The sequence below is a fragment of the Acanthopagrus latus genome, chromosome 13 (genome assembly GCF_904848185.1).
Source record: "Acanthopagrus latus isolate v.2019 chromosome 13, fAcaLat1.1, whole genome shotgun sequence".
Lineage (NCBI taxonomy): Eukaryota > Metazoa > Chordata > Actinopteri > Spariformes > Sparidae > Acanthopagrus > Acanthopagrus latus.
In genome coordinates, this window is record NC_051051.1 from 9653034 (window position 1) to 9676439 (window position 23406).

A 23406-nucleotide genomic window follows, 5' to 3' on the forward strand; every position below is an offset into this window, starting at 1 on the left:
GCTCCGGCTGGGTTGGCCTCATCAGGGGCGGATGTTTTCTCAGTGCAACTTCCCAATCCGCCCCCCCCTCCGCTCCCTCCCCTCAAAAACACAGACCAGGCCCAGAGAGGGAAAGAAATGACTAGTTGTACAGCTCTCTTTCTGCTCTCATGGTTTCCCGAAGATTAAAAAAATTGAGAGAAAGAAAGACAGAAAAGTCACCTGAGTGTAATGTTGCCTCATGTGTGCCTCATGTTCAGGGCTGAGAGTGAGTCCTCTGATTGATGCAAAAGAAAAAATTAAAAAAGAATCATGAGTGAATAAGTTGTCCTCTCAGTCTCGTGCTGATGGTGCGTGCGTGCGTGCGTGCGCGCACTGAAATATGTGCCCCTGTAACTGCGGCAGCTTTAAAGGCTGCAGCCCCGCCCCTCAGCAGTATCACATGAATCTGGACTGAGCGGAGTGGATGTGAAAAAAAAAAAGAAAAAAGTTTGGAGGTCTCGCTGAAGTCACTTTTCCACTACCGCTCTCACATGTTGAAGTTTCTGTACCCCCCCTCCACCCCACTTGAGGAGGGATTTTGAGTCGAGAGTCTGGATCGGATAGCGGTGTCGGTGTGAGTGTTTCCCCGGCTGTGATTTCTCCAGTTTCTTTTTTTTTTTTTTCCTCTCTCCCTGCAGGAATACAGAGAGAGAGAGGGAGAGGGAGAGAGAGGGAGAGGGGAAACGGTCTGGCTGCTTGAAGGTATGTGGGAGGCATGTAACGTGTTGTGCGCCGCTCTGCTCGGCGATCCTCGCTTTTCTTTTCGTTAATCGCTCCCCTTCGCCTTCTCCGCCCGGGGATCGCTTTTTGTTTCCCCAGCCGAATGACTTCCGAGATGTTACAGCTTCGAACAGACGCGCAAGGACACAAAAAGTTCAGACGGGGTGTGGGGAGGAGGGGGGAGGGGGTGGGGGCGAAAAGTGTAAACAAATCCGATCATAACTCCAGACGTGTCTGCTTCCACGGGACCCTGGCGCTTGTTTCTCCAGTTTCTCCCTCTTGTCTGTGATTGAACTTTTTTTAAATTATTAATTTTTTTTTCGACAGATTTCGTTGCGACACCAAAAACTTTGGCGACATGGACGCGCACCGCGGCGCGCCTCCGGCCGGGCAGCAGATCGTGCACGTCCGCGGGGACTCGCAGACGGAGCTGGAGGCCCTCTTCAGCGCCGTGATGAACCCCAGCAAGTCGGCCCGGCAGCCGGCCTCCCTGCCCATGAGGATGAGGAAGCTGCCCGACTCCTTCTTCAGGCAGCCGGATTCCCGAGGCCACTCCAGACAAGTAACTAAAAGCCGCCGGCTTAAAGAGCAAACCCACCATCACATGCATGTGCACCCTGCCCTGCAACACAGACACACAGCAGGGCTGCAACAGACCATTATTATTAGCATTGATCAATTGTGAAGTCTTTTTAAAGTTGTGAAAAGTTCTCATCACAACTTCCATAATAAGACTGCTGCTCATTTACCATCATAAGTGAAAAGGTAAAGCAATAAATACCCACATAAGAAGCTGGAACCATTTACACTTAAAAAATAATTTTAAAAAAAAACAATATAGAACAATATTATTGTTTATTAGTTGGAGATGTAGGATGTTTTTTTTATCACTTCTACAGAGGAGAGATAACTGTGATACTGTTGGCATGATTGTCTTTGTTTGTCCTGTAGTGTTGAGTAAGTTTAACAGGTTTCAGGGATTTTTAATGTGTGAACCAGTCTACAAACATGAGACAGATTCATGGTGCTCATTAAATTAATAAATTAGATTTTATTTTGACAGATATTCTGATTGTGACACGATTCCTGATCAGTAATCATGATCCCTTTTGCCGTCACAATTGAGTTATCTTTTATTCAATTAACTGACCAATTTGACAAATTGTTGCAGCTCTATGATAGAGAAGATATGTTATGTAATCTGGCAAGGTGTTAAAAAAATGCTCATCACAATTCCCTGGAGCACAAAGTGACATCTTCAAATTGCCCCTTTTACCCAAAACCCAAAGAACCATCATTTACTATCATAAATGACAAAGAAAAGCAGCAAATGTTTCACATTTTTGATGAAAACTCATCAAATTAACAAAGTAGTTGTTGACGCAGCTGCAGGATATAGCAAAATTGTAGTATAGTTATTTTAACAGATATTCTGATTTCAGTTAGTGAGAATTGTCCTTTATACAGCCCCAATTGAGATCAGTTATCTATGTTTTTCATACATGAGAGAGACAAATATTAGGAACAAGTCCTGCAACAATTAGTAATGTTATCAATTAGCTGAGTGACATCAGACTTATTAGAGAGCAGCGCTGATTAGAGCTGAGGATTTTTGCGAATTTCAATATCAGTTGATCTGCTAAATGTTGCAGCTCCATAAAAGAAATGATATGTGATGTTAACCAGCACTGTCTGTTGAAGAGTTTTCTCAGCAAAACTGACAAGAGAAGGACAAATGGTCGGAAGCACCGATCCAATGAAGTCCTGAATTCATCAGTTGGTTAATTGACATTAATAGAGACCAGTGCTGTTTAGAGCTGGAACTACTGAATATTCTCACCATTATTGACATTATTATTTTTTTAAAAGTAGCATACATCGCAATTTCCCACAGCCAGAGAGTCACGTTTTATTCGACCAGCAGCCAAAAATGTTCGATTTACTGTCATGTATAAAAGTAAGAGCTGTCAAATGCACGCGTGAGAACGGTAAATGTCTTTAATTTGTTGCTTTAAAAATAAGTAAAACGATGGTACACTTCTTAAAATACAATCTAGACGGAGACAGTTTCTGGTTCAAGCTTCTTAAACTGTGAGAATTTACTGCCTCATATTGTCGTCGCGAGCTGAGTGATTTTGGGGTTTGGCTGTCGGAGTGGTCAGTTTGGGCTTGGGGAAAATGTGGTGGGCAGTTTTTTTTTTACTGACATTTTCTTTTTTTTTTACCAATTACATTTATTAGCTTAGACTATTAAATATGTTGTAGATGTTCAAGGGCACAGGAACTTTTTCTCCTCCATATTTTATTCATGAAGTCTTAATTTTTTCACAAAATTTAACAATACACAGGAGAAAAAAACCCCACAAAGAGCAATGTATACAACAAAGCATGACAGAACAGACTTCCAGATCACAGAAAATCTGTACATTCACACGTCAGCCCAAACAACGAGTAATGAGAAATATTCTGTTTTGAGTTGGAGAAACTCAACACAGTAGAATCCAGTCTGACACAATTAGTTTAGTGTTGACTGCTCTCCTTCTTAACATGTTCAATTAAGAGTCTCCAGGCCTTTAGAAGTGAGCAGCAGAGAGAGCGTAGCAAACATGTTCAAGGTATAAAGAAGAAACTATGTCATTTAATCATTTTTAAAGCAAGGCTCTCAGAATGACCCTTTTCGATGCAACTCAAAAAGGGTCTCATCCAAGCCTTCAAAAGTGAATCCAGGAGTTATTAGATGTGTTAAAAGTGTTTCTCACCATTATCTCACTAGATGCAGTTAAAATAAAGACACAGGGTTTAATGTGAGATTTAATTCTCGTACAGATCATGAGTGTGTCTCGGTGACATCTCTGTATACGATCAGTCAGATTTTTTTTATAATCCCTGAGATCTGACACTAGGGGACAATCAAAGACAACTGTGCCAACAGTATTAAAGTGAAATCTCCTCTGTAGAACATATTTTAAAGTGAAGCCACCAGTGCTACACTTCTTCCTCTGATCCTTTTTCTCACTCTGGTTTCCATCCAAAACTTTTCTCGTCACTGCAGTCGTTAACCCGGCTTTGTTTCCCGTCAGGCCAGTTCGGATGGAGGCGTGTGCGGCTCCCTCACTCCTCATCACGTCCGCGCCCATTCCTCCCCTGCCTCCCTCCCGGTCAACTCCCTCTCCACTCAAGCGGCGGATGTAGCGGCGACGCCGATCATACCTGACGACGTGCCACTCCCCCACGGTTGGGAAATGGCCAAAACGCCTACCGGCCAACGTTACTTCCTCAAGTAAGGTTTCACTCCTGCTTGTCAGCGTGTTTGATCTTCTGCGTCCCGAAGCTCAAAGTGATGTCTTCGGATTGCTTGTTCAATGTGACTAAGAAAAGCTGCAGATCTTCACACGTAGAAAGCTAGATCAGCACATTTTCTGCATTTTTTTGTTGGATAAATAACCTGATACATCAGTCAAACTATCAAAATTCATCCACCAGTCATTTTGTTTGCTTTCGTATTGGAGGCCTGCCCTTCTCTTACAGAAAAGCGCAGACGGCACATCCTCCTTGAACGTTTTTCTAAAGAGAGAAATAAAAGTAAAGGGGAACACACAGCAGTGCAGATAAAACCAGGGCTCACACTAATTGGTTTCATGCGAACAGAAAATGATCCAACTAGTTTTGCAACCCGTATGGTTTCGGCCGGTTTTGATTCATGACAGCACACGGCCTGACACTCTCCTGTCAGAGGCCACCTGTAGCGAGTGTAGCTGTGCATGCACATCTGGTTGTACAGGTAAAGCAGGTCTAAGGCAACAAAAAAAAAAAAAGAAAGAAAAGAAAAAGCGCCTTCTTATCCATCAGGTTGCAGTGGTGTGACAGCTACAGATAAGTTTCGACTTGTTGTGTGTGTGTGTGTGTGTGTGCTGTTCGCAGTCACCTGGATAAGACAACCACCTGGCACGACCCCCGACTCTCACAGCTTCAGTCGGCTGCGGCCCAGCATCCCATCTCTGGCACTCCAGCCCACAGTCACTCCCTCAGCAACCCGGCACCCACCACACAACCACAAAACATCAATCCAGAGACAGGTATCACTCTCGCTCCAGCGTCCCCCCCTTACCCCTTCCCTCCCTGTTCACAATCCAGTTTCTTTTCAAAGCACAGACCTGCTTTTCGTAGTTCAGGGGTCAGGTCTTTGCTGGGTGTGATTTCTCAACGGGATTCTCCTTTTCGGCCTCTACGTCCACGGTTCTGGGGACTTTGGTGGGACTAATCACATTTATAGATTGAAGTTCTTGAGAGTCTGTGATGGCAACAGCCATAAAAGGAGAGCCATGGCTCAGGCTTCTGTATTTTCAGTGGGAGCGTCCCACCACACAGAGGGGTTTCTCTTACATGGGTGCACGTTTTTACAGCTGTTGTGACAGTTGTTGCATTTTGAATGAATTTCACTCACATCCAATTTTAAAGGGTCGGTTTAACCAAATTACAATAAAAAAAAAACAATGTTCTACTTAAAGATACACTATGTAGTATGTGTGATCAGAAGAGAAAGAACAACAACCCAATTCCATACTGTACTTATATGTGGCGGACCCTGCCACCTTTCATGCTTCAAACACTGTTCTGGGGACCTTATCTTCCTCTGCAGACAGCTTCTTTATTCAGGTAAAAATTAATACTGCTGGGGTTGTCTCATTAGGGTTGTAAATATTGAAATCTGGGTTTGAATTTCTTCAAGAGAACTGCATAGTGCCCCTTGAAACTCTAATAGAGAGCTAGCGGAACAAAGAAAGGAGACAAAGGTCCCTGGCTAGACTTTTTAGCAGGGCATATAAAGAATAAACCAGTAACAACCAGCTTAAAGGATGGGGGTCACAATTTTTCTTAAAGGGTTAACTCCACTAGTTTTACACATTAAAGTGAGTTTACAGGTCTGGGGGTGTAATACTGCATGTGTGAAATAAGTAGTCTAAATCCTTTTGTGGCTCCAGAGGAAGCTGTATGTAATACATTTCCTCCAGTGCTGTCACTCAGTGGCTGACTCAGTTTCACTGTGGGTAATGTAGGCGCCAGGTTTTGAAAAAGCGGTCCACTGGTGGAGCTTTACACTTATATAACACTGTTGGACTCATTACCCACGTGTTCTTCCTTTTCAAAACCCGGTGCCTACATTACCCACAATCCAGCTTCTCCAGTAATGGCACTGATTGACATCACTTGAAGCATTTCATCAGATGACCATTGATTTAAAAACGTATCCTTTACAAACCTGGGCCACATGGGTAATTCTCCTGTCAGTCCCACACAGCAGTGGTGAATTACATTTATATCCCTTGAGGAATTGAGAAGTGAGAAGCTAAAAAGTCAGAGATTCCCCCTTAGGAGTTGGTTGAGACCAAAAAGGAAGAGAGGAAGAGAGTATGGTGGCCACAAACAAGACTGCAAATGACGGTATGTCAGTGTTATGTTTACTGCCCCCTTGTGGCCAAGGTGGTCATTAAATGCAGCAATGCATCAATTCAAAGACACAATGTGCTTGTGACTCTGGATAATCCACTGTGAACGCTTTCAGTGGAACTACTCTACTGAAGAAATAGTCCCAATGAAAACTAATATAATTAGTGGATTATCTGGAATAATTCACTGGATGTTGCTGTCTAACGTTGACATTGTATTTTGGCTGAACAGACCCTTTAAGAATAAAACATTTCTCCTCTTTTTTTTGTTCTTTTTTACAAAGAACAACCTGAGAATGAACCGTGGTGTTTTTACAATCTCCCAACGACTGCATTCAGACAAGAGCATAGGCTACTATACTATTTACCCACTAACCTTCACTTCTATTCTTAAAACCTTTACAAACTAGATGCTACACAGACATTAAAGGGACAGTTCACCCCAAAATCAAAAATGAATATTTTTCCTCTAACCTGTAAAGCTATTTATCCATCTTGATTGCTTTTTTACTTGAGTTCTGGAGATAATAGCCTTCTCTTGAATATAGTGGCCCTTACTGGCACTCAGCTTGTGGTCAAAACACACATTTGTGGGAGCTGTTTTTTTTCTCTCTCCCAGTCTATTTTGTGTCACCGTGAGAAGGAGGCATGCAACCACGGCGAGAGATTTGCTAACTATGCTAGTTAACGTGTCAGCTCAGCCGAGGATGACATTGTTAATGTTTAGACCCTGCTGCTCTGTCACGAGTCTCTCATCCATGAGTTGATGCATGCTTCCGTCTTCCCATTGATTTGGTTGGTGAATGTGGTTTCTACATGAAAAGGCTCAACACACGACCTGTGTATTATCTTGAAGACATTGCTGTTAAATTAAATCTAGTTCGACTATATCTGAGCGAAGGCTGACATCTCCAAAACTGTGCAACTCAAACCAAAACACTCTAGATGGACAACCAGCACCACAGGTGAGAGGAAAAATGTGTATTGTGACGTTGGAGCGAACTCGCCCTTTAAAGGACGTGGGCCAGATTCAACTTTTTATTACTCTCCATGCACTCCATCCACCATTTGCCTTCTCACTGTGTACTTTCGCTGCTGTTCAGGTCCACTGCCTGAAGGCTGGGAGCAGGCTGTGACTGCAGATGGAGAGGTGTACTACATCGATCACATAAATAAGACCACCGCATGGGTCGACCCGCGTCTAGGTAGCACACTATCAAATTTGTGTCTCCTGAATTGACAATTCTTGTTGGTCAATGAGAAACTTTTTTTCTTTTTTTTTTTTAATTCCATTGTCCACCATCACAAGTTGCTGCTTGGCAACAAAAATAAGAAAGATCGCAAAGTTTGGACAAGTTTTCCTCATAAATATGTCATAGCTGTCATGTTTGGGAAGATTTGTGTAGTAGTCAAAAAGTTGCTCTCCTATTAATCTTGTGTTGCAGCCCAGAAGATGAACCCTGGCATCCTTGGCTTGGCACTGCAGCAGAGGCAGGAAAAGGAAAGGCTCAGGTGCAAACAAGGCCTCCCTCCGCAAATCACACTACAGGTAAGAGCTGGAACAAAATAAGCCTTGGATGATTTTTTTTTTTAAATGTCTTGTGTTTCTGGTTGTATTATGCAGGTCATTCAGTTCATAATTAACTGTGATAGAATTTCTGTTCTGTGTAAACAAGATTTGAGGTTTACAATTAAGGTTTACTCACAGGTCTGTGTGTGTGTGTGTGTGTGTGTGTGTGTGTGTGTGTGTGTGTGTGTGTGTGTGTGTGTGTGTGTGTTGTCTCGCGTTGTAGGAGGCAGGAGGAAGGAACCAGATGCCCGGCGGAATGGACCATGACAGGAACGCACAGACACTCGTCCCGTCTCTTGATGTCAGGATCAGAGGCTCCAACCACGAACCCACGCTCAATGGGTGAGTTCATGGTTCATGTTATTGGTATGCGCTGTAGATATTCTTTACAGACTTGTCGTTATTAAGGGGCATAAGTGGGGAAATAATTAATAACCATGAGCCCATAAAGTTAATCTCCCTTTGCATAAATGCGATATTTTTTGGCTTTATTGGGGTGTTAAAAAATGACCCCAGCAGTCGCTCCAGAAGAAACGTCCCAGTGGCTCCGAACAATCTCTCAATCCCTCTTCATATAAAAACATTGTCATCAAGGGTTCTGTCAGTTCAGTGACTCTGCAGAATCTCTGCTGGTCATTCCAGTTGTTTAACAGAAGACGATCAGATACAAAGGAATGTTTTTATGTGTGTGTTCCCACACAGCGCTCACTCTCGCAACGAGAGCACCGACAGTGGTCTGAGCGTCAGCAGCTTACCACGCACATCGGACCACATGTTGAGCTCTGTGGATCACATGGACACTGGTAAGACAGAGACACACACACACACAGTATATCCACATGTGCACACAACATAGTTAGAAAACCAGCCCCTGGGTTTATGTGCACAAAAACATGCGTGAACACAGAAAAGGCTGACAGCTGCCCTGAATTGCGACATTTTCCTCAGGTAGCATCCAGATGATGCTGCAACTATTTATTTCCTGTGTATCCATCTGTTTTAGTTGTATTTAATGCACTACATGGAATTTGCTTATTAATGCTTATAAAACAGTCTCAATTTAATAGTAATGCCATAATATGATCCACAAAAGCAAACAAGGCAAGATCTAGTGAGAAGACTGGTTAATTATTAAAGTTAATGCCTTTCTGTGGGGCAGATTCTATTTTATCAGGGTCATAAAAGTCATAAGTTATAACATTTCTATGGCAGACTGATGAGGGTGTATTTAGGAGTCTCATGGCCTGAGGAAAGAAGCTGCTCTGTAATCTGGTGGTGCAGTCCACTCTAAAACAAAGTTGACTGTGTTTTGGCCATTGTCAAAGTAGAGTTATTAATTTAACAAGCCACCAACAGATGCATTACCTCATCGCCAGTGATCCTGCAGACAGCTGTTTGAAAATGAACAACTGTATTAAAAATATGTTGTTTCTCGCCTTTACTCACCCTCAAATCAAATGCACGCGCTGGCCAGATCAGGACCTTTACCACAGGAATGCAATGGTGGTAGTACCGCTACTGTCCACAGGGGTCGCCAAAATCAACCAAAAAAAATTAAGACATTCCATGTGGTAGCTGTAAAAGCTTTCTCGTGCATTCAGCAACTCCCCTCTTTATGTATTGTATTAATTTATTTTTGCACAAAGACAAAAGATGCAGCAGAGGGAAAACATGAATTGTGTATTGTATTCACACCATCTGTGCGACAGAACCTTTACACACACTGATCCGAGTGCAGCTGTAAAAATGCTTATCCAAATTCCCAAATTTCTCCCCGCTCACTGCAGATATTTAAATCTCCCACACAACTCAGTCATTTCATCTTCCTTTTCGACTTCTTCAGGCGACTCTGGCGAGACCTCCTCGATGACCTTGCAGGAGTCTATGCCCGTGCTCCCGATGTCTGAGGGCGAGGAGCTAATGCCCAGCATCCCCGAGGGTCTCAGTTCAGACCTTCTGATGGACATGGAGACCGTTCTCTCCGGGTCGCACATGGACAGAGACAGCCTGCTCACCTGGCTATAGACACATCCGGCCGCCACCCACAAAATATGGCTTTTGACATCAAATCTTCATAACGTGACTGAGAATTCTGGAGAATCTGGTACAGAGCAACATTGCTGAGAGAACATGCCACTGTTGTGTGATGGATCCCTAACACTACTCGCACCCCCGAGGAAAGAAAAAAAAAACAAAAAACCTGACGCTCGCAGATGGTGGTAAGCTGCTGGTATTCGCTGGTCTTTCAGGGCCTGGTGTTACACAGATGCATGACGGAGCATCCGTGTTTTTAGAAACACTCCTTTCCTGTTAGTCACTGGCCTCAGATGGAACTCCCTCACAAAAGCTCATTTTAGAGCACAGGTTTATTTTACTGTCCCCACTTGGGCGAAACTGGTTTGCGGCAAAGTTTTGAAACACATTATCAAGTCAGTTAAGCGTGCATGTAGCAGAAAGACATAAATAATAATACAAAAAAAAAGAGTTGCTCTGAAGATATATAACAGTAATTGAAAACATAATATCCATTTTACTTCACATAGCTTGCGGGAGCAACGTGTAGCGCTACTACCTCTAAGCATCTTGTAATTTGTGATTTTAATGCTCACAGCTGTCCCAAAACTTTTCCCTCAAGAGCCGACAGAACTAAGAGCGAGAGATCAATTTAACACTACATTGGTTCCAAAAAAAAATAAAAAACCTGCACAAAAGGAGCCCCCACTGCCGCCTCTACACAGAAGGACATCTGGGGAGGGGGGGGAGAGGACGCACCCTAGTGGTGAGCTGGTAGAGGATGAAGAACACTAACAAAAGTCCCATTTAACTTTTAGAACACAAGCCAAAAAACAGTATTAAACCCGTCTGCGTGGAGGACCGGGCTGCTCAAAAACCAAGATTTGAATGTGTGAGGTGTTTTTTTTGTTGTTGTTGTTTGCTTTAAAGTTAAGGAGGACGGGCTCCATCTCTGAACTAATCAAAGCCTGATGAAAGACTTCAGAGAAATAAAAGGCTTACAGTAGAAGAGTCTCAACTTTGGACACTAAGAATTACAATAAAGTGTGTTTTTTTTTAAAGAGCTGGAACACACAGAGGATGTCTGCGTGATATGAGCATGTGTTCAGTAGGATGCAATCCAACACAATACAGGGTTTCCCCCCCCAGGAGGAAACTGTGATCCTGACTCATGTGACCAATTTAGTTAGTGGATGAAGTCCTAACACACCATATGATATCGCCTTTTAATGGGTGAAAAAGCACGTTTTACTTGATAAACGCCTGTTAATTTTAAAGCCCCCCACGGGTTAAACACTTGTGTTTCTTCTCGTTCCTACGGTTGAGTGTTTGAGCTTCTCTGTGCAGAAGCGGGTTCGACACTAGAAGGCTGTTTTCACGTTCGTCGCCGAAAGTGTTAAACTTCTCTGAGCTAACAGGAAAGATCTGAGCCCGGTTTTCAGCACACACGAGTGCGATGTGGAAACGTGAAGCCTCCAGTCCACACACACTGAGAATGAACTGCACAGTGAAGCAGGAGACGTCTCCCATTAAGTATTTTTGCACGTATTTGCGTGATCATCTTTTCTTTTTTTTTAAATGAGGGAGAAGAGGTAGATGTGATTTACAGTTTTTAAACAAGACAATACAACTTTTCGTGGGTAGGAAACCGTATCAGAAACACGTTATTAGTCACATTCCAGTGTTACAGACATGTAAACTTGTCTGGAGAGGATGTTTAAAAAAACATTTGCCAACCTCCAGGAAACCCCCGCACCAAGCCTTTTTCTAAAGCAACAGTGCCTTGTCAACATCTTGTAACTGGGTGAATGGTGTCTCTGTCTCAGCCTCTCCGCCCCCCTGCCACTTGTTTCTGCACTGTGTAACTTCAGTGAGAGGGCAGGATCACAGCGTCACACGTTTACTTCAACATACAAGTTTTCAACACATAACATTGTTAAAATGTATTGAGTTGTGTTTGTAGTTGGCGCCTACATTACGTCTGGGATTTGTCTTTATGACAGTGACGTTATGCAAATGTGGGGGGCGCCAAATTGGACAAAAAACTGCCCATTTCCTCATAATTCCAGTTCAAGTTAACACTTCTCTTTTTGTTTGAGCTCCAGTTGTGTTGGATTGCATTGCAGCGTACACGGTTTCAGTCGTTTTGTCCACTACAGCATTGGGTATAAGCTTGAGAGAGGTAGTATTTATTGGAGATTTGTTTTATTGGATTGCGTTATATTGTACAGTTGTGATGTTTATTGTTTCCCCCCTTGTTTAAAAAAAAAAAAAAAAAAAAAAAGCAATGCCACTCAGATGCCATCGAGCCCCTTCTGCTCAGTGCTGATACATCTCTCTCCTAGTGGTTCTGGATCATAAAGAAATATTCGTATTGGCTCCACACATTCTTGTTTTTTCAGCGGCATCGTAGGTACACTTCGTACACTTTTGCTGACCGAATGCGTCCAGGTTGAGCTTTTCAGATGCAGCTTTCTCGCCATTTTCAGGCATCCATTGTTTTCCATTCATTTCTAAAAAAAAAAAAAAAAAAAAAAAAATCGATTAGCAGACTCTTGAAACTTCTATCATCGGCGATTTGATCTGATCTGTTGTCACCCTCTGAGTCCGTCACAGAGAAAGTAACTGGTACATGTACTATTCTACTCCTTTTCACAAGAGCCCTTTTAAGGTGTGAATGTCAGTGCTGGACAATCAAAACTGAAATACCTCTTCTCTGATACACCGTGCTTTATCCACCATGTGCAGTATTTCCTTCATCGCCATAGATACCATGTGTATTCAACCACATTATCATCAAGAGAAATATAAATGACCATCGATACAGTACAACATTAGTGTTAATCATATCCTGATATTCTTTTTTTTATTATTATTTCAACCCATTTAGACAACAAGTTCAGTAGTTTTCTAAAACACCATAAATTTACATCCCTCACACCTCTAAACATATATTAATGAATAACCCTATATAAATTCAAAGTCGATCCACAGCAATGAAGTTTCAGGATGCTGCAAATAGATTTTCATATTGGTTGAACATGTATGGACTGGAGGCCTGGAGCTATAGATAAAAAAGACGTGTGTGTATATATATATATATATATATACATATATATATATATATATATATACATATATACATATATACATATATATATATATATATATATATATATATATATATATATAAACGCATTCAAAGCAGAGCAGCAACTCTAACATGCAAATCAACTCTAAAAGCAGAGCAGCGTTGATTTCTGAACACTTATCGGTGGTGTATCATGTATGTGATTTGTTGTAAATAGACTAAATCATGCATGAGCACTGGTGTTATCCTTTTTTTAAAACAAGATAGAGAAAGATATCAGTTAGCTTCCACTCCATAGAGTTATCGTTTCCTCCAGCTGTGTATTCAGCAACATACTAATCACGGATGCTGTGTTCTTGGTGTATTTTGTTCTAACTGCAAGTGTTATCTGGTGCTCTCGTACAGAAGGCAGTCGTCACTAAGGGCGAGCTCTTTAAACTCTCCTTGTTTCATTGAACTATATAATAAGTATATAATCTGTTTGTTTTTTTTTGTTGCTGTTGTTTTTTTTTTATGCGCTGGGTTGTTTCTGCAGTGTGTTTATATTTTACCATGAATGGAAGCTGTTAATTATTGGTGCGAGCGTTTCTTCTAACCAGCTTTCTTTGTTTTGTTTTTTTTTGTTGTTGTTTTTTATAGAGAAATAAGTCAAGACTTCATTCACAAAATCCCCAAATAAAAAGCCACGGGCCTGTACTGTTCATACATACAATGCAACACACTACCTAGCCTATTATTTATCTTAGCATGCATGACACTTGCTATGTATGTTACATATAATGTTTATTATCCTATTTACAGAGTTTGGAGGCAATCAGACTTGTTTTGTACCTATTCTTTTTTTATGCATGTGCTTTATATAAATATACTTCTTCTTACTCTCACTGTAATCATGTTAAAGGAGTTTCTGTTTAATAAACTTTTGAATACACCTGGCAAGTGGCAGTTATGTAGTGATGTGTTTTGCGTGGATTGTCGACTGCATGGTTGTAAATTTGTGCCTCTATTTTTATTGGATGACTGGAGTTTATTGTGTTCGAATTCCTGTTTACTTAATATGTTGAGGGAGTTGCACTTGGCTTTTAAATGGACTTGCATTGCGATAGCACTTTCACTACTTTTCACACTTTCATACACACAGGAGCAGGGGCAGTTTGCGGCTCAGTATCTTGCTCAAGGATACTTTGACATGTAGTCAGGGGAGGGGTCTAACCAGGGTCCTTCCCTACTGGAAAAGACCCGCTCTACAGCTGGCTTTACTGAATGAGATTTGCATTGTTTAGTTTTTTTTACAGTGTCGTTCACTGCCATCCCACCCAGAATTCAGAACTTTTCGCAGTTCATCTCATGGATTTTCCTGAAGAAAATTTCGATTAAAATTTCAGTTAAATTCATGAGACCTTGAATAAACTTATTGCTACACAGCAAATATGTTTTTACTTATGAATCAGTGAATTTTGGCCCTCCAAGCTGACTTTCAGAATTTTTGCGAGTTTTTGTATGTGCCTCGAGAATTGCTTATTTTTCAGTAGATTGGGTCAGAATTTGCCCTGACATCATTTAGTATCACATGAAGACAGAAAACATTGAAGTGAAGACAGTACCAATATGCACGTTATGAAATAAAACCACTGAATGTGATACTGCAGCTTGCGATACATACAGAAAATATATTTTGAGAGGATATAACAATAATATCATTATTGTGAATTATTTTTGCTGCAATAATCAAGAAGTGAAAATGTGAACTGCTACAGTGAAGATTTTTGATTTAAATAGAATATAAATAACATCCTTTCAAATTAATTTTCGGGCTTTCTGAGACTTGGATTATGCCAAACAAGCTTTTTGGGGCCATTTAATGTTAATTTTTGGTCCGTTTCAGTCGTTTAGGAGAACACTTCAACACTGTTTTGGTGTGAAGATCAAAAAAAAAAAAAAAAAGTTTTTTGTGGACTATGAAACTTCACCTGACTTTCCATCTGCGTGGGGATGAGTTGACAATGACTGAATTTTCACTTTCGGGGGATAAATGCAGCTGATTAGCAGTGTCAGCGTTGCTTTACAGAGAGGGTTACTCAGTCACATACAGGTCATCCTCATACATTTGAATGTGTGCACACCTGCTCTTGAATGCAACACTACAGGCTGTAAAAAGAAGTCGAGGACATGAGAATCTCTCTCTTTTTTAACAATGTGATTGAGTTTTTAGGACTGCGCTCAAGACCAGTTTTTAAGCTCTCTGTGGAAAATTATGTGAACTTCTTAAGGCGACGCGAAAAAAATTTCAAAAATGACAGGTACTTTTCATAAAAGAAGAAGGAGTGGAGTCAACCATCAGTGTGTCATATGTGATATGACTACAGCCCGAAGTGGCTGAAGCACGCGCTTTATAACACGTCATAATGATGAGGAGTGGTTACAACGTGGAAGTGAAGGGAAATACCAGTAACACTAAACCAAGCCGTTTATATGAGGCGTTCATGTGACTCTCTTTGCCGTGGGACCTCAGCGAGACCTCTATGTAAGTATCCTCTCTTATTGGAACATTTCTCGAACCACTTGTTTAACGTAACAGCCAATATAATGTGATTTATAACCTTAGACGACTGGCTGGCATTTTTGTTGCTACAGTTACTATAATATACGCTATGTTCAACGTGGATCAAAAATATCTCGTCATTTATTTATTTATTTATTTATTTTGTCGATCATGACACTTCTACCAATTAGAAGGTATAGACACAGATATGGTGATGTTTGTATGAAAGTATCACCTGGTTACATATTGATACACTTAACACACAGATTGCAGTTCTACAACTTTCTCTATGTTGCTGGAGTTTCTTTAAAAAAAACGTGATTTGAAACAACAAAGGAAATTTTCATTCAGTTGTTTGTAATCTATTCTCTATTATCTTTTGTCTATCTTAATGAGAGATTGGCCTTGATTTGATATCAGAAGCCAATATATGTGTTTGATAAATCATAATTAAGGTAATAACTGTTAATATGAGCAGATCCTGTGTAAATCTTCGTTTTCTATAGCGTGTCTAACTTCATTCATTTGTATCGTGGCTTCCTTTGTTTACTTGCAGTAAACTGAATATTCTAGTTTTCAGTAGGTGATGTAACAGCCGAACAATGCCAGGCATGTAAAGCTAGCATTCTGACTGTGACTTGTGTGTGGGTGTTGCGTAATCCAAAGAGCAGCAGGGCACAGTGACACTACCTGAAGGATTTACCTGAGGGATTTCTGATCTGTGTGAAGGTTTCTTCTGATCCATTTTCGTTTCATCGCGAACCGGAAGCAGCGAGAGAGAGGCTGCGGCGGACCGTGACGAGAAGCTTCCACATTATCGGGACTTTCCGTGCCGTCTGAATTGCGAAACGGTGAGTGTGTCGGGGGACGTGGCAGTGGGCAGCTTGGGGTATTGTGTCTCCTACGTGTGTGGCGCTCACACCAGGCAGTTTTGCTTTCCTTTCTTGGAGCTGCTGCCACGCAGGTTAATGGCCAGAGTGAAGTTTGGCGGTGGTTGGCGTTAGCGGACGCTAGCATTAGCATGCTAACGCCCACTGATCTTGTCAAACGGGTCCGCTCCGACCGTTGAATGTCATGTCACTCTGCAGCTGCTAGCCACATGTATGTTTGAAGTGGTGTTTGATTGCTGGAAACTATTTTAAATCACTTCAACTAATATGTAATGTAATAAAACAGCAATGTCTCTGTTAGCTATAGTCGTATTGAACCACAACACAACCAAGCTAAGCTAGTGCTAAAATAGGAAGTCCCGTATGTGCTGAGGAAAGTACCCAACGTCACAATACTGGAACAAAACACCAGTAACAAAGGTTCGGTCATATCTCTCCCAGCTTAAGTTCAGAAATGATTGATCTGCAAGTCAATCAATAACTGACTTGCAGATCAACAGGAGATTGATTGGCATTTTTGTTAAAGGGGCACTCTAACAATTTTCCACACAAGTCTGTTTACTGGTCATGAGGAGTGCTACTAAACCTGTGCAAATAGCTGTATGATATCGGAAATTGCTCTGGAAAATGTTACTGAAGTCAGAAAGTAACCCAGATGATGTCATCGGGGTAGCTCAGCTTTAAGATTAAAAATGTGTAAAAGGTATAAACAGGTGGCATGAAGTTTGAAAGATGGTATTCACCAGACACACAATGTCACTGGTTGCATTATGGGAAATGTAAGACCCAGTGATTGGCATGTCCAAGCACCTGTCACTTTCATTGACCTTTTATTTTAAAATCTGTTTCCTCTGACTTAGGTGGTTTTTACGGAAACGTAAAAAACACCTTTTTGCTCAGAAGTACCCCTGTAACTGGTTAGTCATTTATGTGTAAATCAAAAGTACCAAACAGTCGAATTCAGACCTCTCAAATGTGTGGATTTTCTGCTTTTCTCTGGTTTGTATGATTTGAGTGTCCATCATTTATGGACTAATGTTGGACAAAATACTGAAGCCATACTGATATATCAGCTATGCCAATATTATTGACCTGTAATAGATAAATCTGTTAGTGTATTTGTTGTCTGCCTGCATGAAAGCTTTTTTTGAAATATTGTTGTGCAGAAAAATATTAATTCATTAAATTCCCATGGCAATGAAAACAATTGTTTGTTGAAGCTGTACATACATAAATACAATTTATAATAATACAATTTTAATGCTTAAAGTCTTTCATGACGAATGTCTACATAAACACAATTTAACATTTGTGTTTGTCTTTGTTTTTACCCTACAGGTCCTGCTGGCATTACACTAAAGAGGGGACGTTATCCTTACCAAAGGACGAATAAAATTTTCTTATTGGGTTTATACTATTCAATGATGGAAGCCTAAACACCTATAAAGGGGATGTCCAAAATGGGGGGAGGGGTTTGAGAGCACGTGTACCTTGGTCTGTGTATGTGTGTGTGTGTGTGTGCGCACGCTTGATCTTGAGACATTTATTTATTTTATAATGTTCATACACATCATCACATCCCGTATGTTAAGGTTTGAGGTGTTAGGTAATATGTTTGTCATGTCGGGGCTAAATATACAAGATCATAAAGTGTGTACTGACCCTGGGTGACCTGACCACGGTGTAATAGTACGATTATTGATTTGAGGATGCATTTAGATTTTGCTGTTTTTAAAATAGTCCAGCCTTTTTTTTTTTACTGCACTGGGTGTGTTTTGTTTGACAGGTGTTAAAAACTGAAAAAGAAACAAGTCCCAGCTGTTAAATGTTCAGAAGTAGTATGTTCTACTTACAGGTGGGTAGATTGAGGGTTAAAATACAGGCTCTATGCAAGGAGGTAAGATGGTTAAAGAGAGTAACACGTCATCTACTGTGATGATGGGGATTGCTGAAGTGTTGGTGTTTCATTTCCTCCACAGTCTTAAGTTTCACACTGCTTTTCTTTTTCACTGGTTCTGTCTTGTGATTTGAGTTTCCCCCACTCAGTCTCAGTGTGAATGAGTGTGTCTGTGTGAGAGAGTGAGACCTTGGATTTTCTCAAACCCCTCTCCCTCTGAGGGACATCTCTTTTTCTTAAATCCAAAAATGGAAACTCTTCTTCAAATCCAAAACAGCCAGTTTCTGATGGGCTTGTGTCGCAACGGGCCTCCACCAGATTTGCAATACGACTACTCATCAGGTACCGATATTTCTTGATTATTTACTTTTATCAGATTCATCTGAAAGTGTTTTCATATCTAGTCTTTTCATCTATGTTAATATAATGTCATTTTCATTCCCAGAGCTTTTCCGCATCTCCACTTTTGCTCGATTCCCACCTTCGGGAGTCACTGAGCGAAGTCTGGCAAGGGCAGGTTGGTTCTACACCGGCGTCAGAGACCGTGTGGAGTGTTTCAGGTGTAACGTGAGGACAGAGGGCTGGCAGGCCGGAGACTGTCCAACAGAGAAACACAGACAGCTCTCTCCTTCCTGTCCCTTCATCCAGAGCCTCCCCTCCACATCCAACCTGCTCTCCTCTTCACACTCTGCCTTCTCTCCCCTCCGCATTGCCCCAGTCTTACCAGTGAGTAGAAAGAGACAAGAGATGGGCCCTTTTGTTCTCAAAACATAGCTGAAGAAAAGTAAACCAATCAGTTTTGCTCCATTTTATTCCAGCCTTCTGGTCCAGGTCCAGCTGCTCCAAACCCGACAGCAAGTCAAGGTGAAGAGCCAGTCGGCTACCTAAACATGGGCTTCTCAGCTCCGCCCCCCTCCAGCCCGCTTAGCTCTCGTGGTGTAGAGGATATGTCCCACCAGAGACCAACATGCCACAACCCCAGCATGCGCAGAGAGCAGGACCGCCTGGACTCCTTCCATCCGTGGACACTTTCCATCATAACTCCTGCTGAGCTCGCCAAGGCAGGCTTCTACTACCTGGGCCAGGGCGACCGAGTGGCCTGCTTCAGCTGTGGGGGACAGGTGTGTATCATCACCGGGACACAGATTTAAGTTTGTTACATTTTAAACAGCAAAAATGAAGTTTGAAGTTTTTGTTGGTATTTGCAGTTGAGTAACTGGGAGCCAGGTGACAGAGCTGTATCCGAACACCAGAGGCATTATCCAAACTGTCGCTTTGTGCGAGGGGACAGAGCCGACAACGTGTCGCTGGCTGGGGCTGCTGGAGCTACGTCTGGAGGAGTAACTTCTCAGCTGTCTGCGGGAGCCCCAGCCCTCACTAATGTGTCCAATCCTGCCATGCAGCAGAGTGAAGAGAGGCTGATCACCTTCGTCAACTGGCCGTCTCGTATCCCTGTCCGGCCTGACCAGCTGGCCAAAGCTGGCTTCTACTATGTCGGTACGGACAATGTCAAATAGAGGCCGTCATTAATTGGCAGCATTTAGGTTGAAAATTAAGCTACATGTTGGTAATATGTTTATTCCTTGATGTTCTTTTCAAAATGGCCAGGAAGGTCAAATAATAATTTTAAGAACTGAAAAAGGCAATTGAGCTGTGATTTCATTATAACTGTAAAAAACTAATTTGTTCCTGATAGCCGTCATTTCAAAGATCCTCAAAGTTGGACACAGAAGCTAATCATAATGTTCAGATTGAAGGAACAAGGCTATCTCTTTTTCCCTTCTCGCAACAGTTTTTAAATCAGTCAGAGTTTTTCCCCTTTGTGTGGGGATGTCCTGGTTAGTTAATTTAGAGTGGGAAAGTCCTGAGTGGAATCTTTCTTGGGGACACCTGGTTATTGAAGTGATCTCATGTAAATTCTAAACATCATTTTCAACAGTGAGGTTTCAAAAGAAAGAGGAAATGAAAGATGAGAAATATACACTGTCATCTTTATCAGAATGTTTTTTCCATTCCCCGAAACTACTTGTGACCCCGAAAGCTCTTTGTTTGCCCCCAAGGTCGTAACGATGATGTCAAGTGTTTCTGCTGCGATGGAGGCCTGCGGTGCTGGGAGTCTGGAGACGATCCTTGGGTGGAACACGCTAAATGGTTTCCTCGGTAATTGCAGCTTTTAACAGATTTTCTTCTTTGGTGGATTGTTAAAGTATGGAAGTAAAAGTCACTGCAACTTATTGTACGTGCGTAGAGGATGCTTGATAACATGGATATTTGTGCCTCTGGTTAATTGCAGGTGTGAATATTTGCTCCAGGAGAAGGGACAAGAGTTTGTTCACCAGATCCAGGCTCGCTTCCCTCGGCTCTTTGAGCAAGTGAGTCGAGAGCTGCATAAAAATCTGTAATTGGTTCGAACATTTTTGCACAGTCATTAAAAATGTACACTGTGCTCATCTTTCTCCCTCAAAAGCTTTTAACAAATGGAGACAGCAGCTCCAGAGAGTTTGTGGATCCACCAGTGGTACATCTGGGCCCAGGAGAGGAGCGGTCCGAGGACGCCGTCATGATGAACACCCCTGTCATTAAGTCTGCATTAGAGATGGGCTTTGAGCGAAGTCTAGTCAAGCAGACAGTTCAGAGCAAGATCCTGACCAGTGGAGAGAACTACAGGACAGTCCAGGAGCTGGTTTCAGACTTGCTGAGTGCCGAGGACCAGAAAAGGGAAGAGGAGCGAGAGATGCTGGCGGAGGCGATGGCATCCGGTACGGCTGGCGGTTAAAGTTTCTGCGATGTTTTATGAAGAACCATGAATTCCAGTGTTTGTTGTTCTGTAAGTGAATATTTGAAGACATTAAACTCCCTTTTTTTTGTTGTTTCAGATGGTTTCACGTTCGTGAAGAGGCACCAGGCAGCGTTGATCCAGCGTCTGAAGAGTGTCGAGCCAGTGCTTGAGCACTTAAGAGAGCAGAATGTGTTATGTAAGTTTTAATCCAAGATTGTACTACTCTACTAGAAAAAAAAAAAAAACTTGTAACTTTGGGAGGCAGGATTTTTTGTTTGTTTGTTTTTGCCTTCATTAGACAGTAACAGTGGAGACACAGACAGAAAACAGGCAAGAAAGAGAGGTGTTTGAGATACCTGTAATGCTTGACACATGAAACCAATCTGGCTTTGGTTGTGCAGCCTGTGCTGTGACCATTTAGCTATCAAGGCACTCCAGGTTTTAGTTATAACATTAATAATACTGAACTATATCTAAGCAAAACAAAAAAGGGTTTAAAAAAAAAGAGTGAATTAAGCTTTTTTATTGAGATCTTGTTCTTAAATTAGTCACTGCAATGATGTCACCAAACATGGATTTACAGAAATATTGGATCTGGGCTTTTCTGGTATAGATTAGAGCTGGAATGATCAGTAGAATGATTTAGGATCTTATAGTTTTTCTTTTACAATGACTTTCTTGACATTTCATGGACTAAACAATTAATCTGAAAAATAATCGGCAGGTTAATGAAATGAAAGTATTTCTTAGTTTTAGCCCTTATATAGATGCTCACCAAAATTAAAGAGTGATGAGCTTCTATTCAGCATAATCAAGTTGTTACAAATATTTTAGAATGCTCAGGGTAATGATTCTGTCATGCCACTGTAGAGTTCAGAATTAGACTGTGATTTATTTGCCTCCTCCCTCTCCAAAATAAAACCTGCAGCCACAGAGGAGTTCAGCGGCCTCAAGGCTCAGACGTCTGCCCAGCAGCAAACTGCCAGGCTGATCGAGCTCATCCTCACCAAGGGAAACGCTGCGGCCGAAGTCTTCCGCAACTGGATCCAGAAAAATGATGTCCACCTGCTCAGAGATCTTATGGGTAGGTTTTCCCACTGACAACACAGAATGACTTGCACTTGTCACATTAGACTTAGAAAGACTTTATTTTATAGAGTATATTGTTTGTGCATTAAAGCCTGAGCTCACTGCATGTTATCTCTCACATTTCAGCCCAATCAAATGAAGCTGCCTCACCAAGCCAAGATCTTTCAGGTATAAAGACACACCAGAGCAAGAACTTATTTTATGCTTAATTGTTTAATCTGTGAAGCACATTTTAACTTCTATTTTAGTAAGTCATTGATACTGTAATACTGGTGCCATGATGTTAAATTCATAAATGTAAATGATACATTTTTTTGGTCAGGTTCTTATTTTCTGTTAACAAAACCAATTGCATTTAGTACATGGCAGCTTTATTTAATGTGTAGATAAACAGTGCAGGAATATAAGCCCCTCAAGTTGGATTTTTAAAAAAAAACCTTTTTGTATTAATTTTTGCAGATCTCCCCATGGAGGAGCAGCTGCGGCGCCTGCAGGAGGAGCGTACATGCAAGGTGTGTATGGATAAAGAAGTCAACATAGTCTTCATCCCATGCGGACACCTGGTGGTGTGTAAGGAGTGTGCGCCATCACTGCGAAAGTGCCCAATCTGCAGAGGAATGGTTAAAGGCACGGTCCGAACCTTCCTCTCATAACCAGAGGCTGTAAGCCGTGCCCCCTCAGTCTCATGTGCCACAAAGAAGTGATTGAATGTAAGCAATATGACAGAGATCTATATTTATTGTAAATAGCAGAAAATTTGTTGTGCATTCTTTTTTTTTTAAGTCTGTGACTCATCAGTTCATGTTGAGATATTTTAGTTTCTGCATCATCTGTCTTAACCAGATAACGCACACATAACTATATCTGATCACATTACACTTTGGCTTTGCATTTTATATCTGTATCTGATCTATTAAATATACAACTTTATGGCTTGGTGATATGTTTACTACTAATAACATACCTGCTGTCAGTAAATATCACTAAAAAGGGTAGAGTCAGTGTTCATCACAAACTGTCAGTTATTCATTAAACTGAAAAATAAACCATTTTGCTCCTGAAATTACACATTATGTAACATGGTTCCATTTGACAGACAGCAATTAAATGAATAATCAGAGGTAGCAAAGCTATGGTTGTGTGTCAATTAGAAGCAACATCTACTGTCAGTCGTTACAGAAATAGCTAAAGGTCTGATTTTGACTTGGTGTTGAGTCATGTGTCTGAATCTAAAAAATAAAGTGTCTCAGAAACTCAATTAACTGCCCGCAGGCCTGTCATGTTTGCTTTTGTCAACTTCTTGTACATCCTGAGAATCGATCAGACTGGGATTCAAGTTCACCTTAA

At 41.4% G+C, this 23406-nt stretch overlaps 2 protein-coding genes and 1 long non-coding RNA gene across 5 annotated transcripts; 2 read left to right on the forward strand and 1 right to left on the reverse strand.

The window, feature by feature from the left end:
* The first annotated feature begins 457 nt into the window (after positions 1-457).
* LOC119030724 (transcriptional coactivator YAP1-like) lies at positions 458-13797 on the forward strand. 3 transcript variants are annotated; one of them, XM_037118532.1, is made up of 9 exons: positions 458-595; positions 1069-1303; positions 3822-4021; positions 4663-4817; positions 7292-7393; positions 7634-7737; positions 7982-8100; positions 8461-8561; positions 9602-13797. In XM_037118532.1, exons 2-9 carry the CDS (start codon positions 1100-1102, stop codon positions 9781-9783), a joined length of 1167 nt encoding a protein of 388 aa, XP_036974427.1. In that variant the 5' UTR covers positions 458-595; positions 1069-1099; the 3' UTR covers positions 9784-13797. The 3 variants fall into 3 exon arrangements, with proteins under 3 accessions (XP_036974427.1, XP_036974426.1, XP_036974428.1); XM_037118531.1 differs by having other exon boundaries at positions 474-723; XM_037118533.1 differs by lacking the exon at positions 7292-7393 and having other exon boundaries at positions 475-723.
* On the reverse strand, positions 12018-16247 carry LOC119030727. The gene is made up of 2 exons (XR_005078395.1): positions 16108-16247; positions 12018-12284 (listed from the first exon to the last, which is right to left on the reverse strand). It is a non-coding gene; the product is annotated as an uncharacterized LOC119030727 (long non-coding RNA).
* birc2 (baculoviral IAP repeat containing 2) lies at positions 16134-23317 on the forward strand. Its single transcript, XM_037118530.1, has 12 exons — positions 16134-16255; positions 17633-18533; positions 18637-18917; positions 19010-19312; positions 19400-19688; positions 20252-20351; positions 20485-20563; positions 20659-20950; positions 21068-21166; positions 21899-22054; positions 22186-22227; positions 22519-23317. Exons 2-12 carry the CDS (start codon positions 18440-18442, stop codon positions 22710-22712), a joined length of 1929 nt encoding a protein of 642 aa, XP_036974425.1. The 5' UTR covers positions 16134-16255; positions 17633-18439; the 3' UTR covers positions 22713-23317.
* Positions 23318-23406: the final 89 nt, after the last annotated feature.

Excerpts from the sequence above, each read along its gene's own strand:
- LOC119030724 (XM_037118532.1), top strand. The coding sequence starts at position 1,100 with ATGGACGCGCACCGCGGCGCGCCTCCGGCCGGGCAGCAGATCGTGCAC. Across the intron at positions 1,304-3,821 it reads CCCGAGGCCACTCCAGACAA|GCCAGTTCGGATGGAGGCGT; the intron begins GTAACTAAAAGC and ends GTTTCCCGTCAG. Across the intron at positions 8,101-8,460 it reads CACGAACCCACGCTCAATGG|CGCTCACTCTCGCAACGAGA; the intron begins GTGAGTTCATGG and ends GTTCCCACACAG.
- birc2 (XM_037118530.1), top strand. The coding sequence starts at position 18,440 with ATGGAAACTCTTCTTCAAATCCAAAACAGCCAGTTTCTGATGGGCTTG. Across the intron at positions 20,564-20,658 it reads TCCCTCGGCTCTTTGAGCAA|CTTTTAACAAATGGAGACAG; the intron begins GTGAGTCGAGAG and ends CTCCCTCAAAAG. Across the intron at positions 21,167-21,898 it reads AAGAGAGCAGAATGTGTTAT|CCACAGAGGAGTTCAGCGGC; the intron begins GTAAGTTTTAAT and ends TAAAACCTGCAG.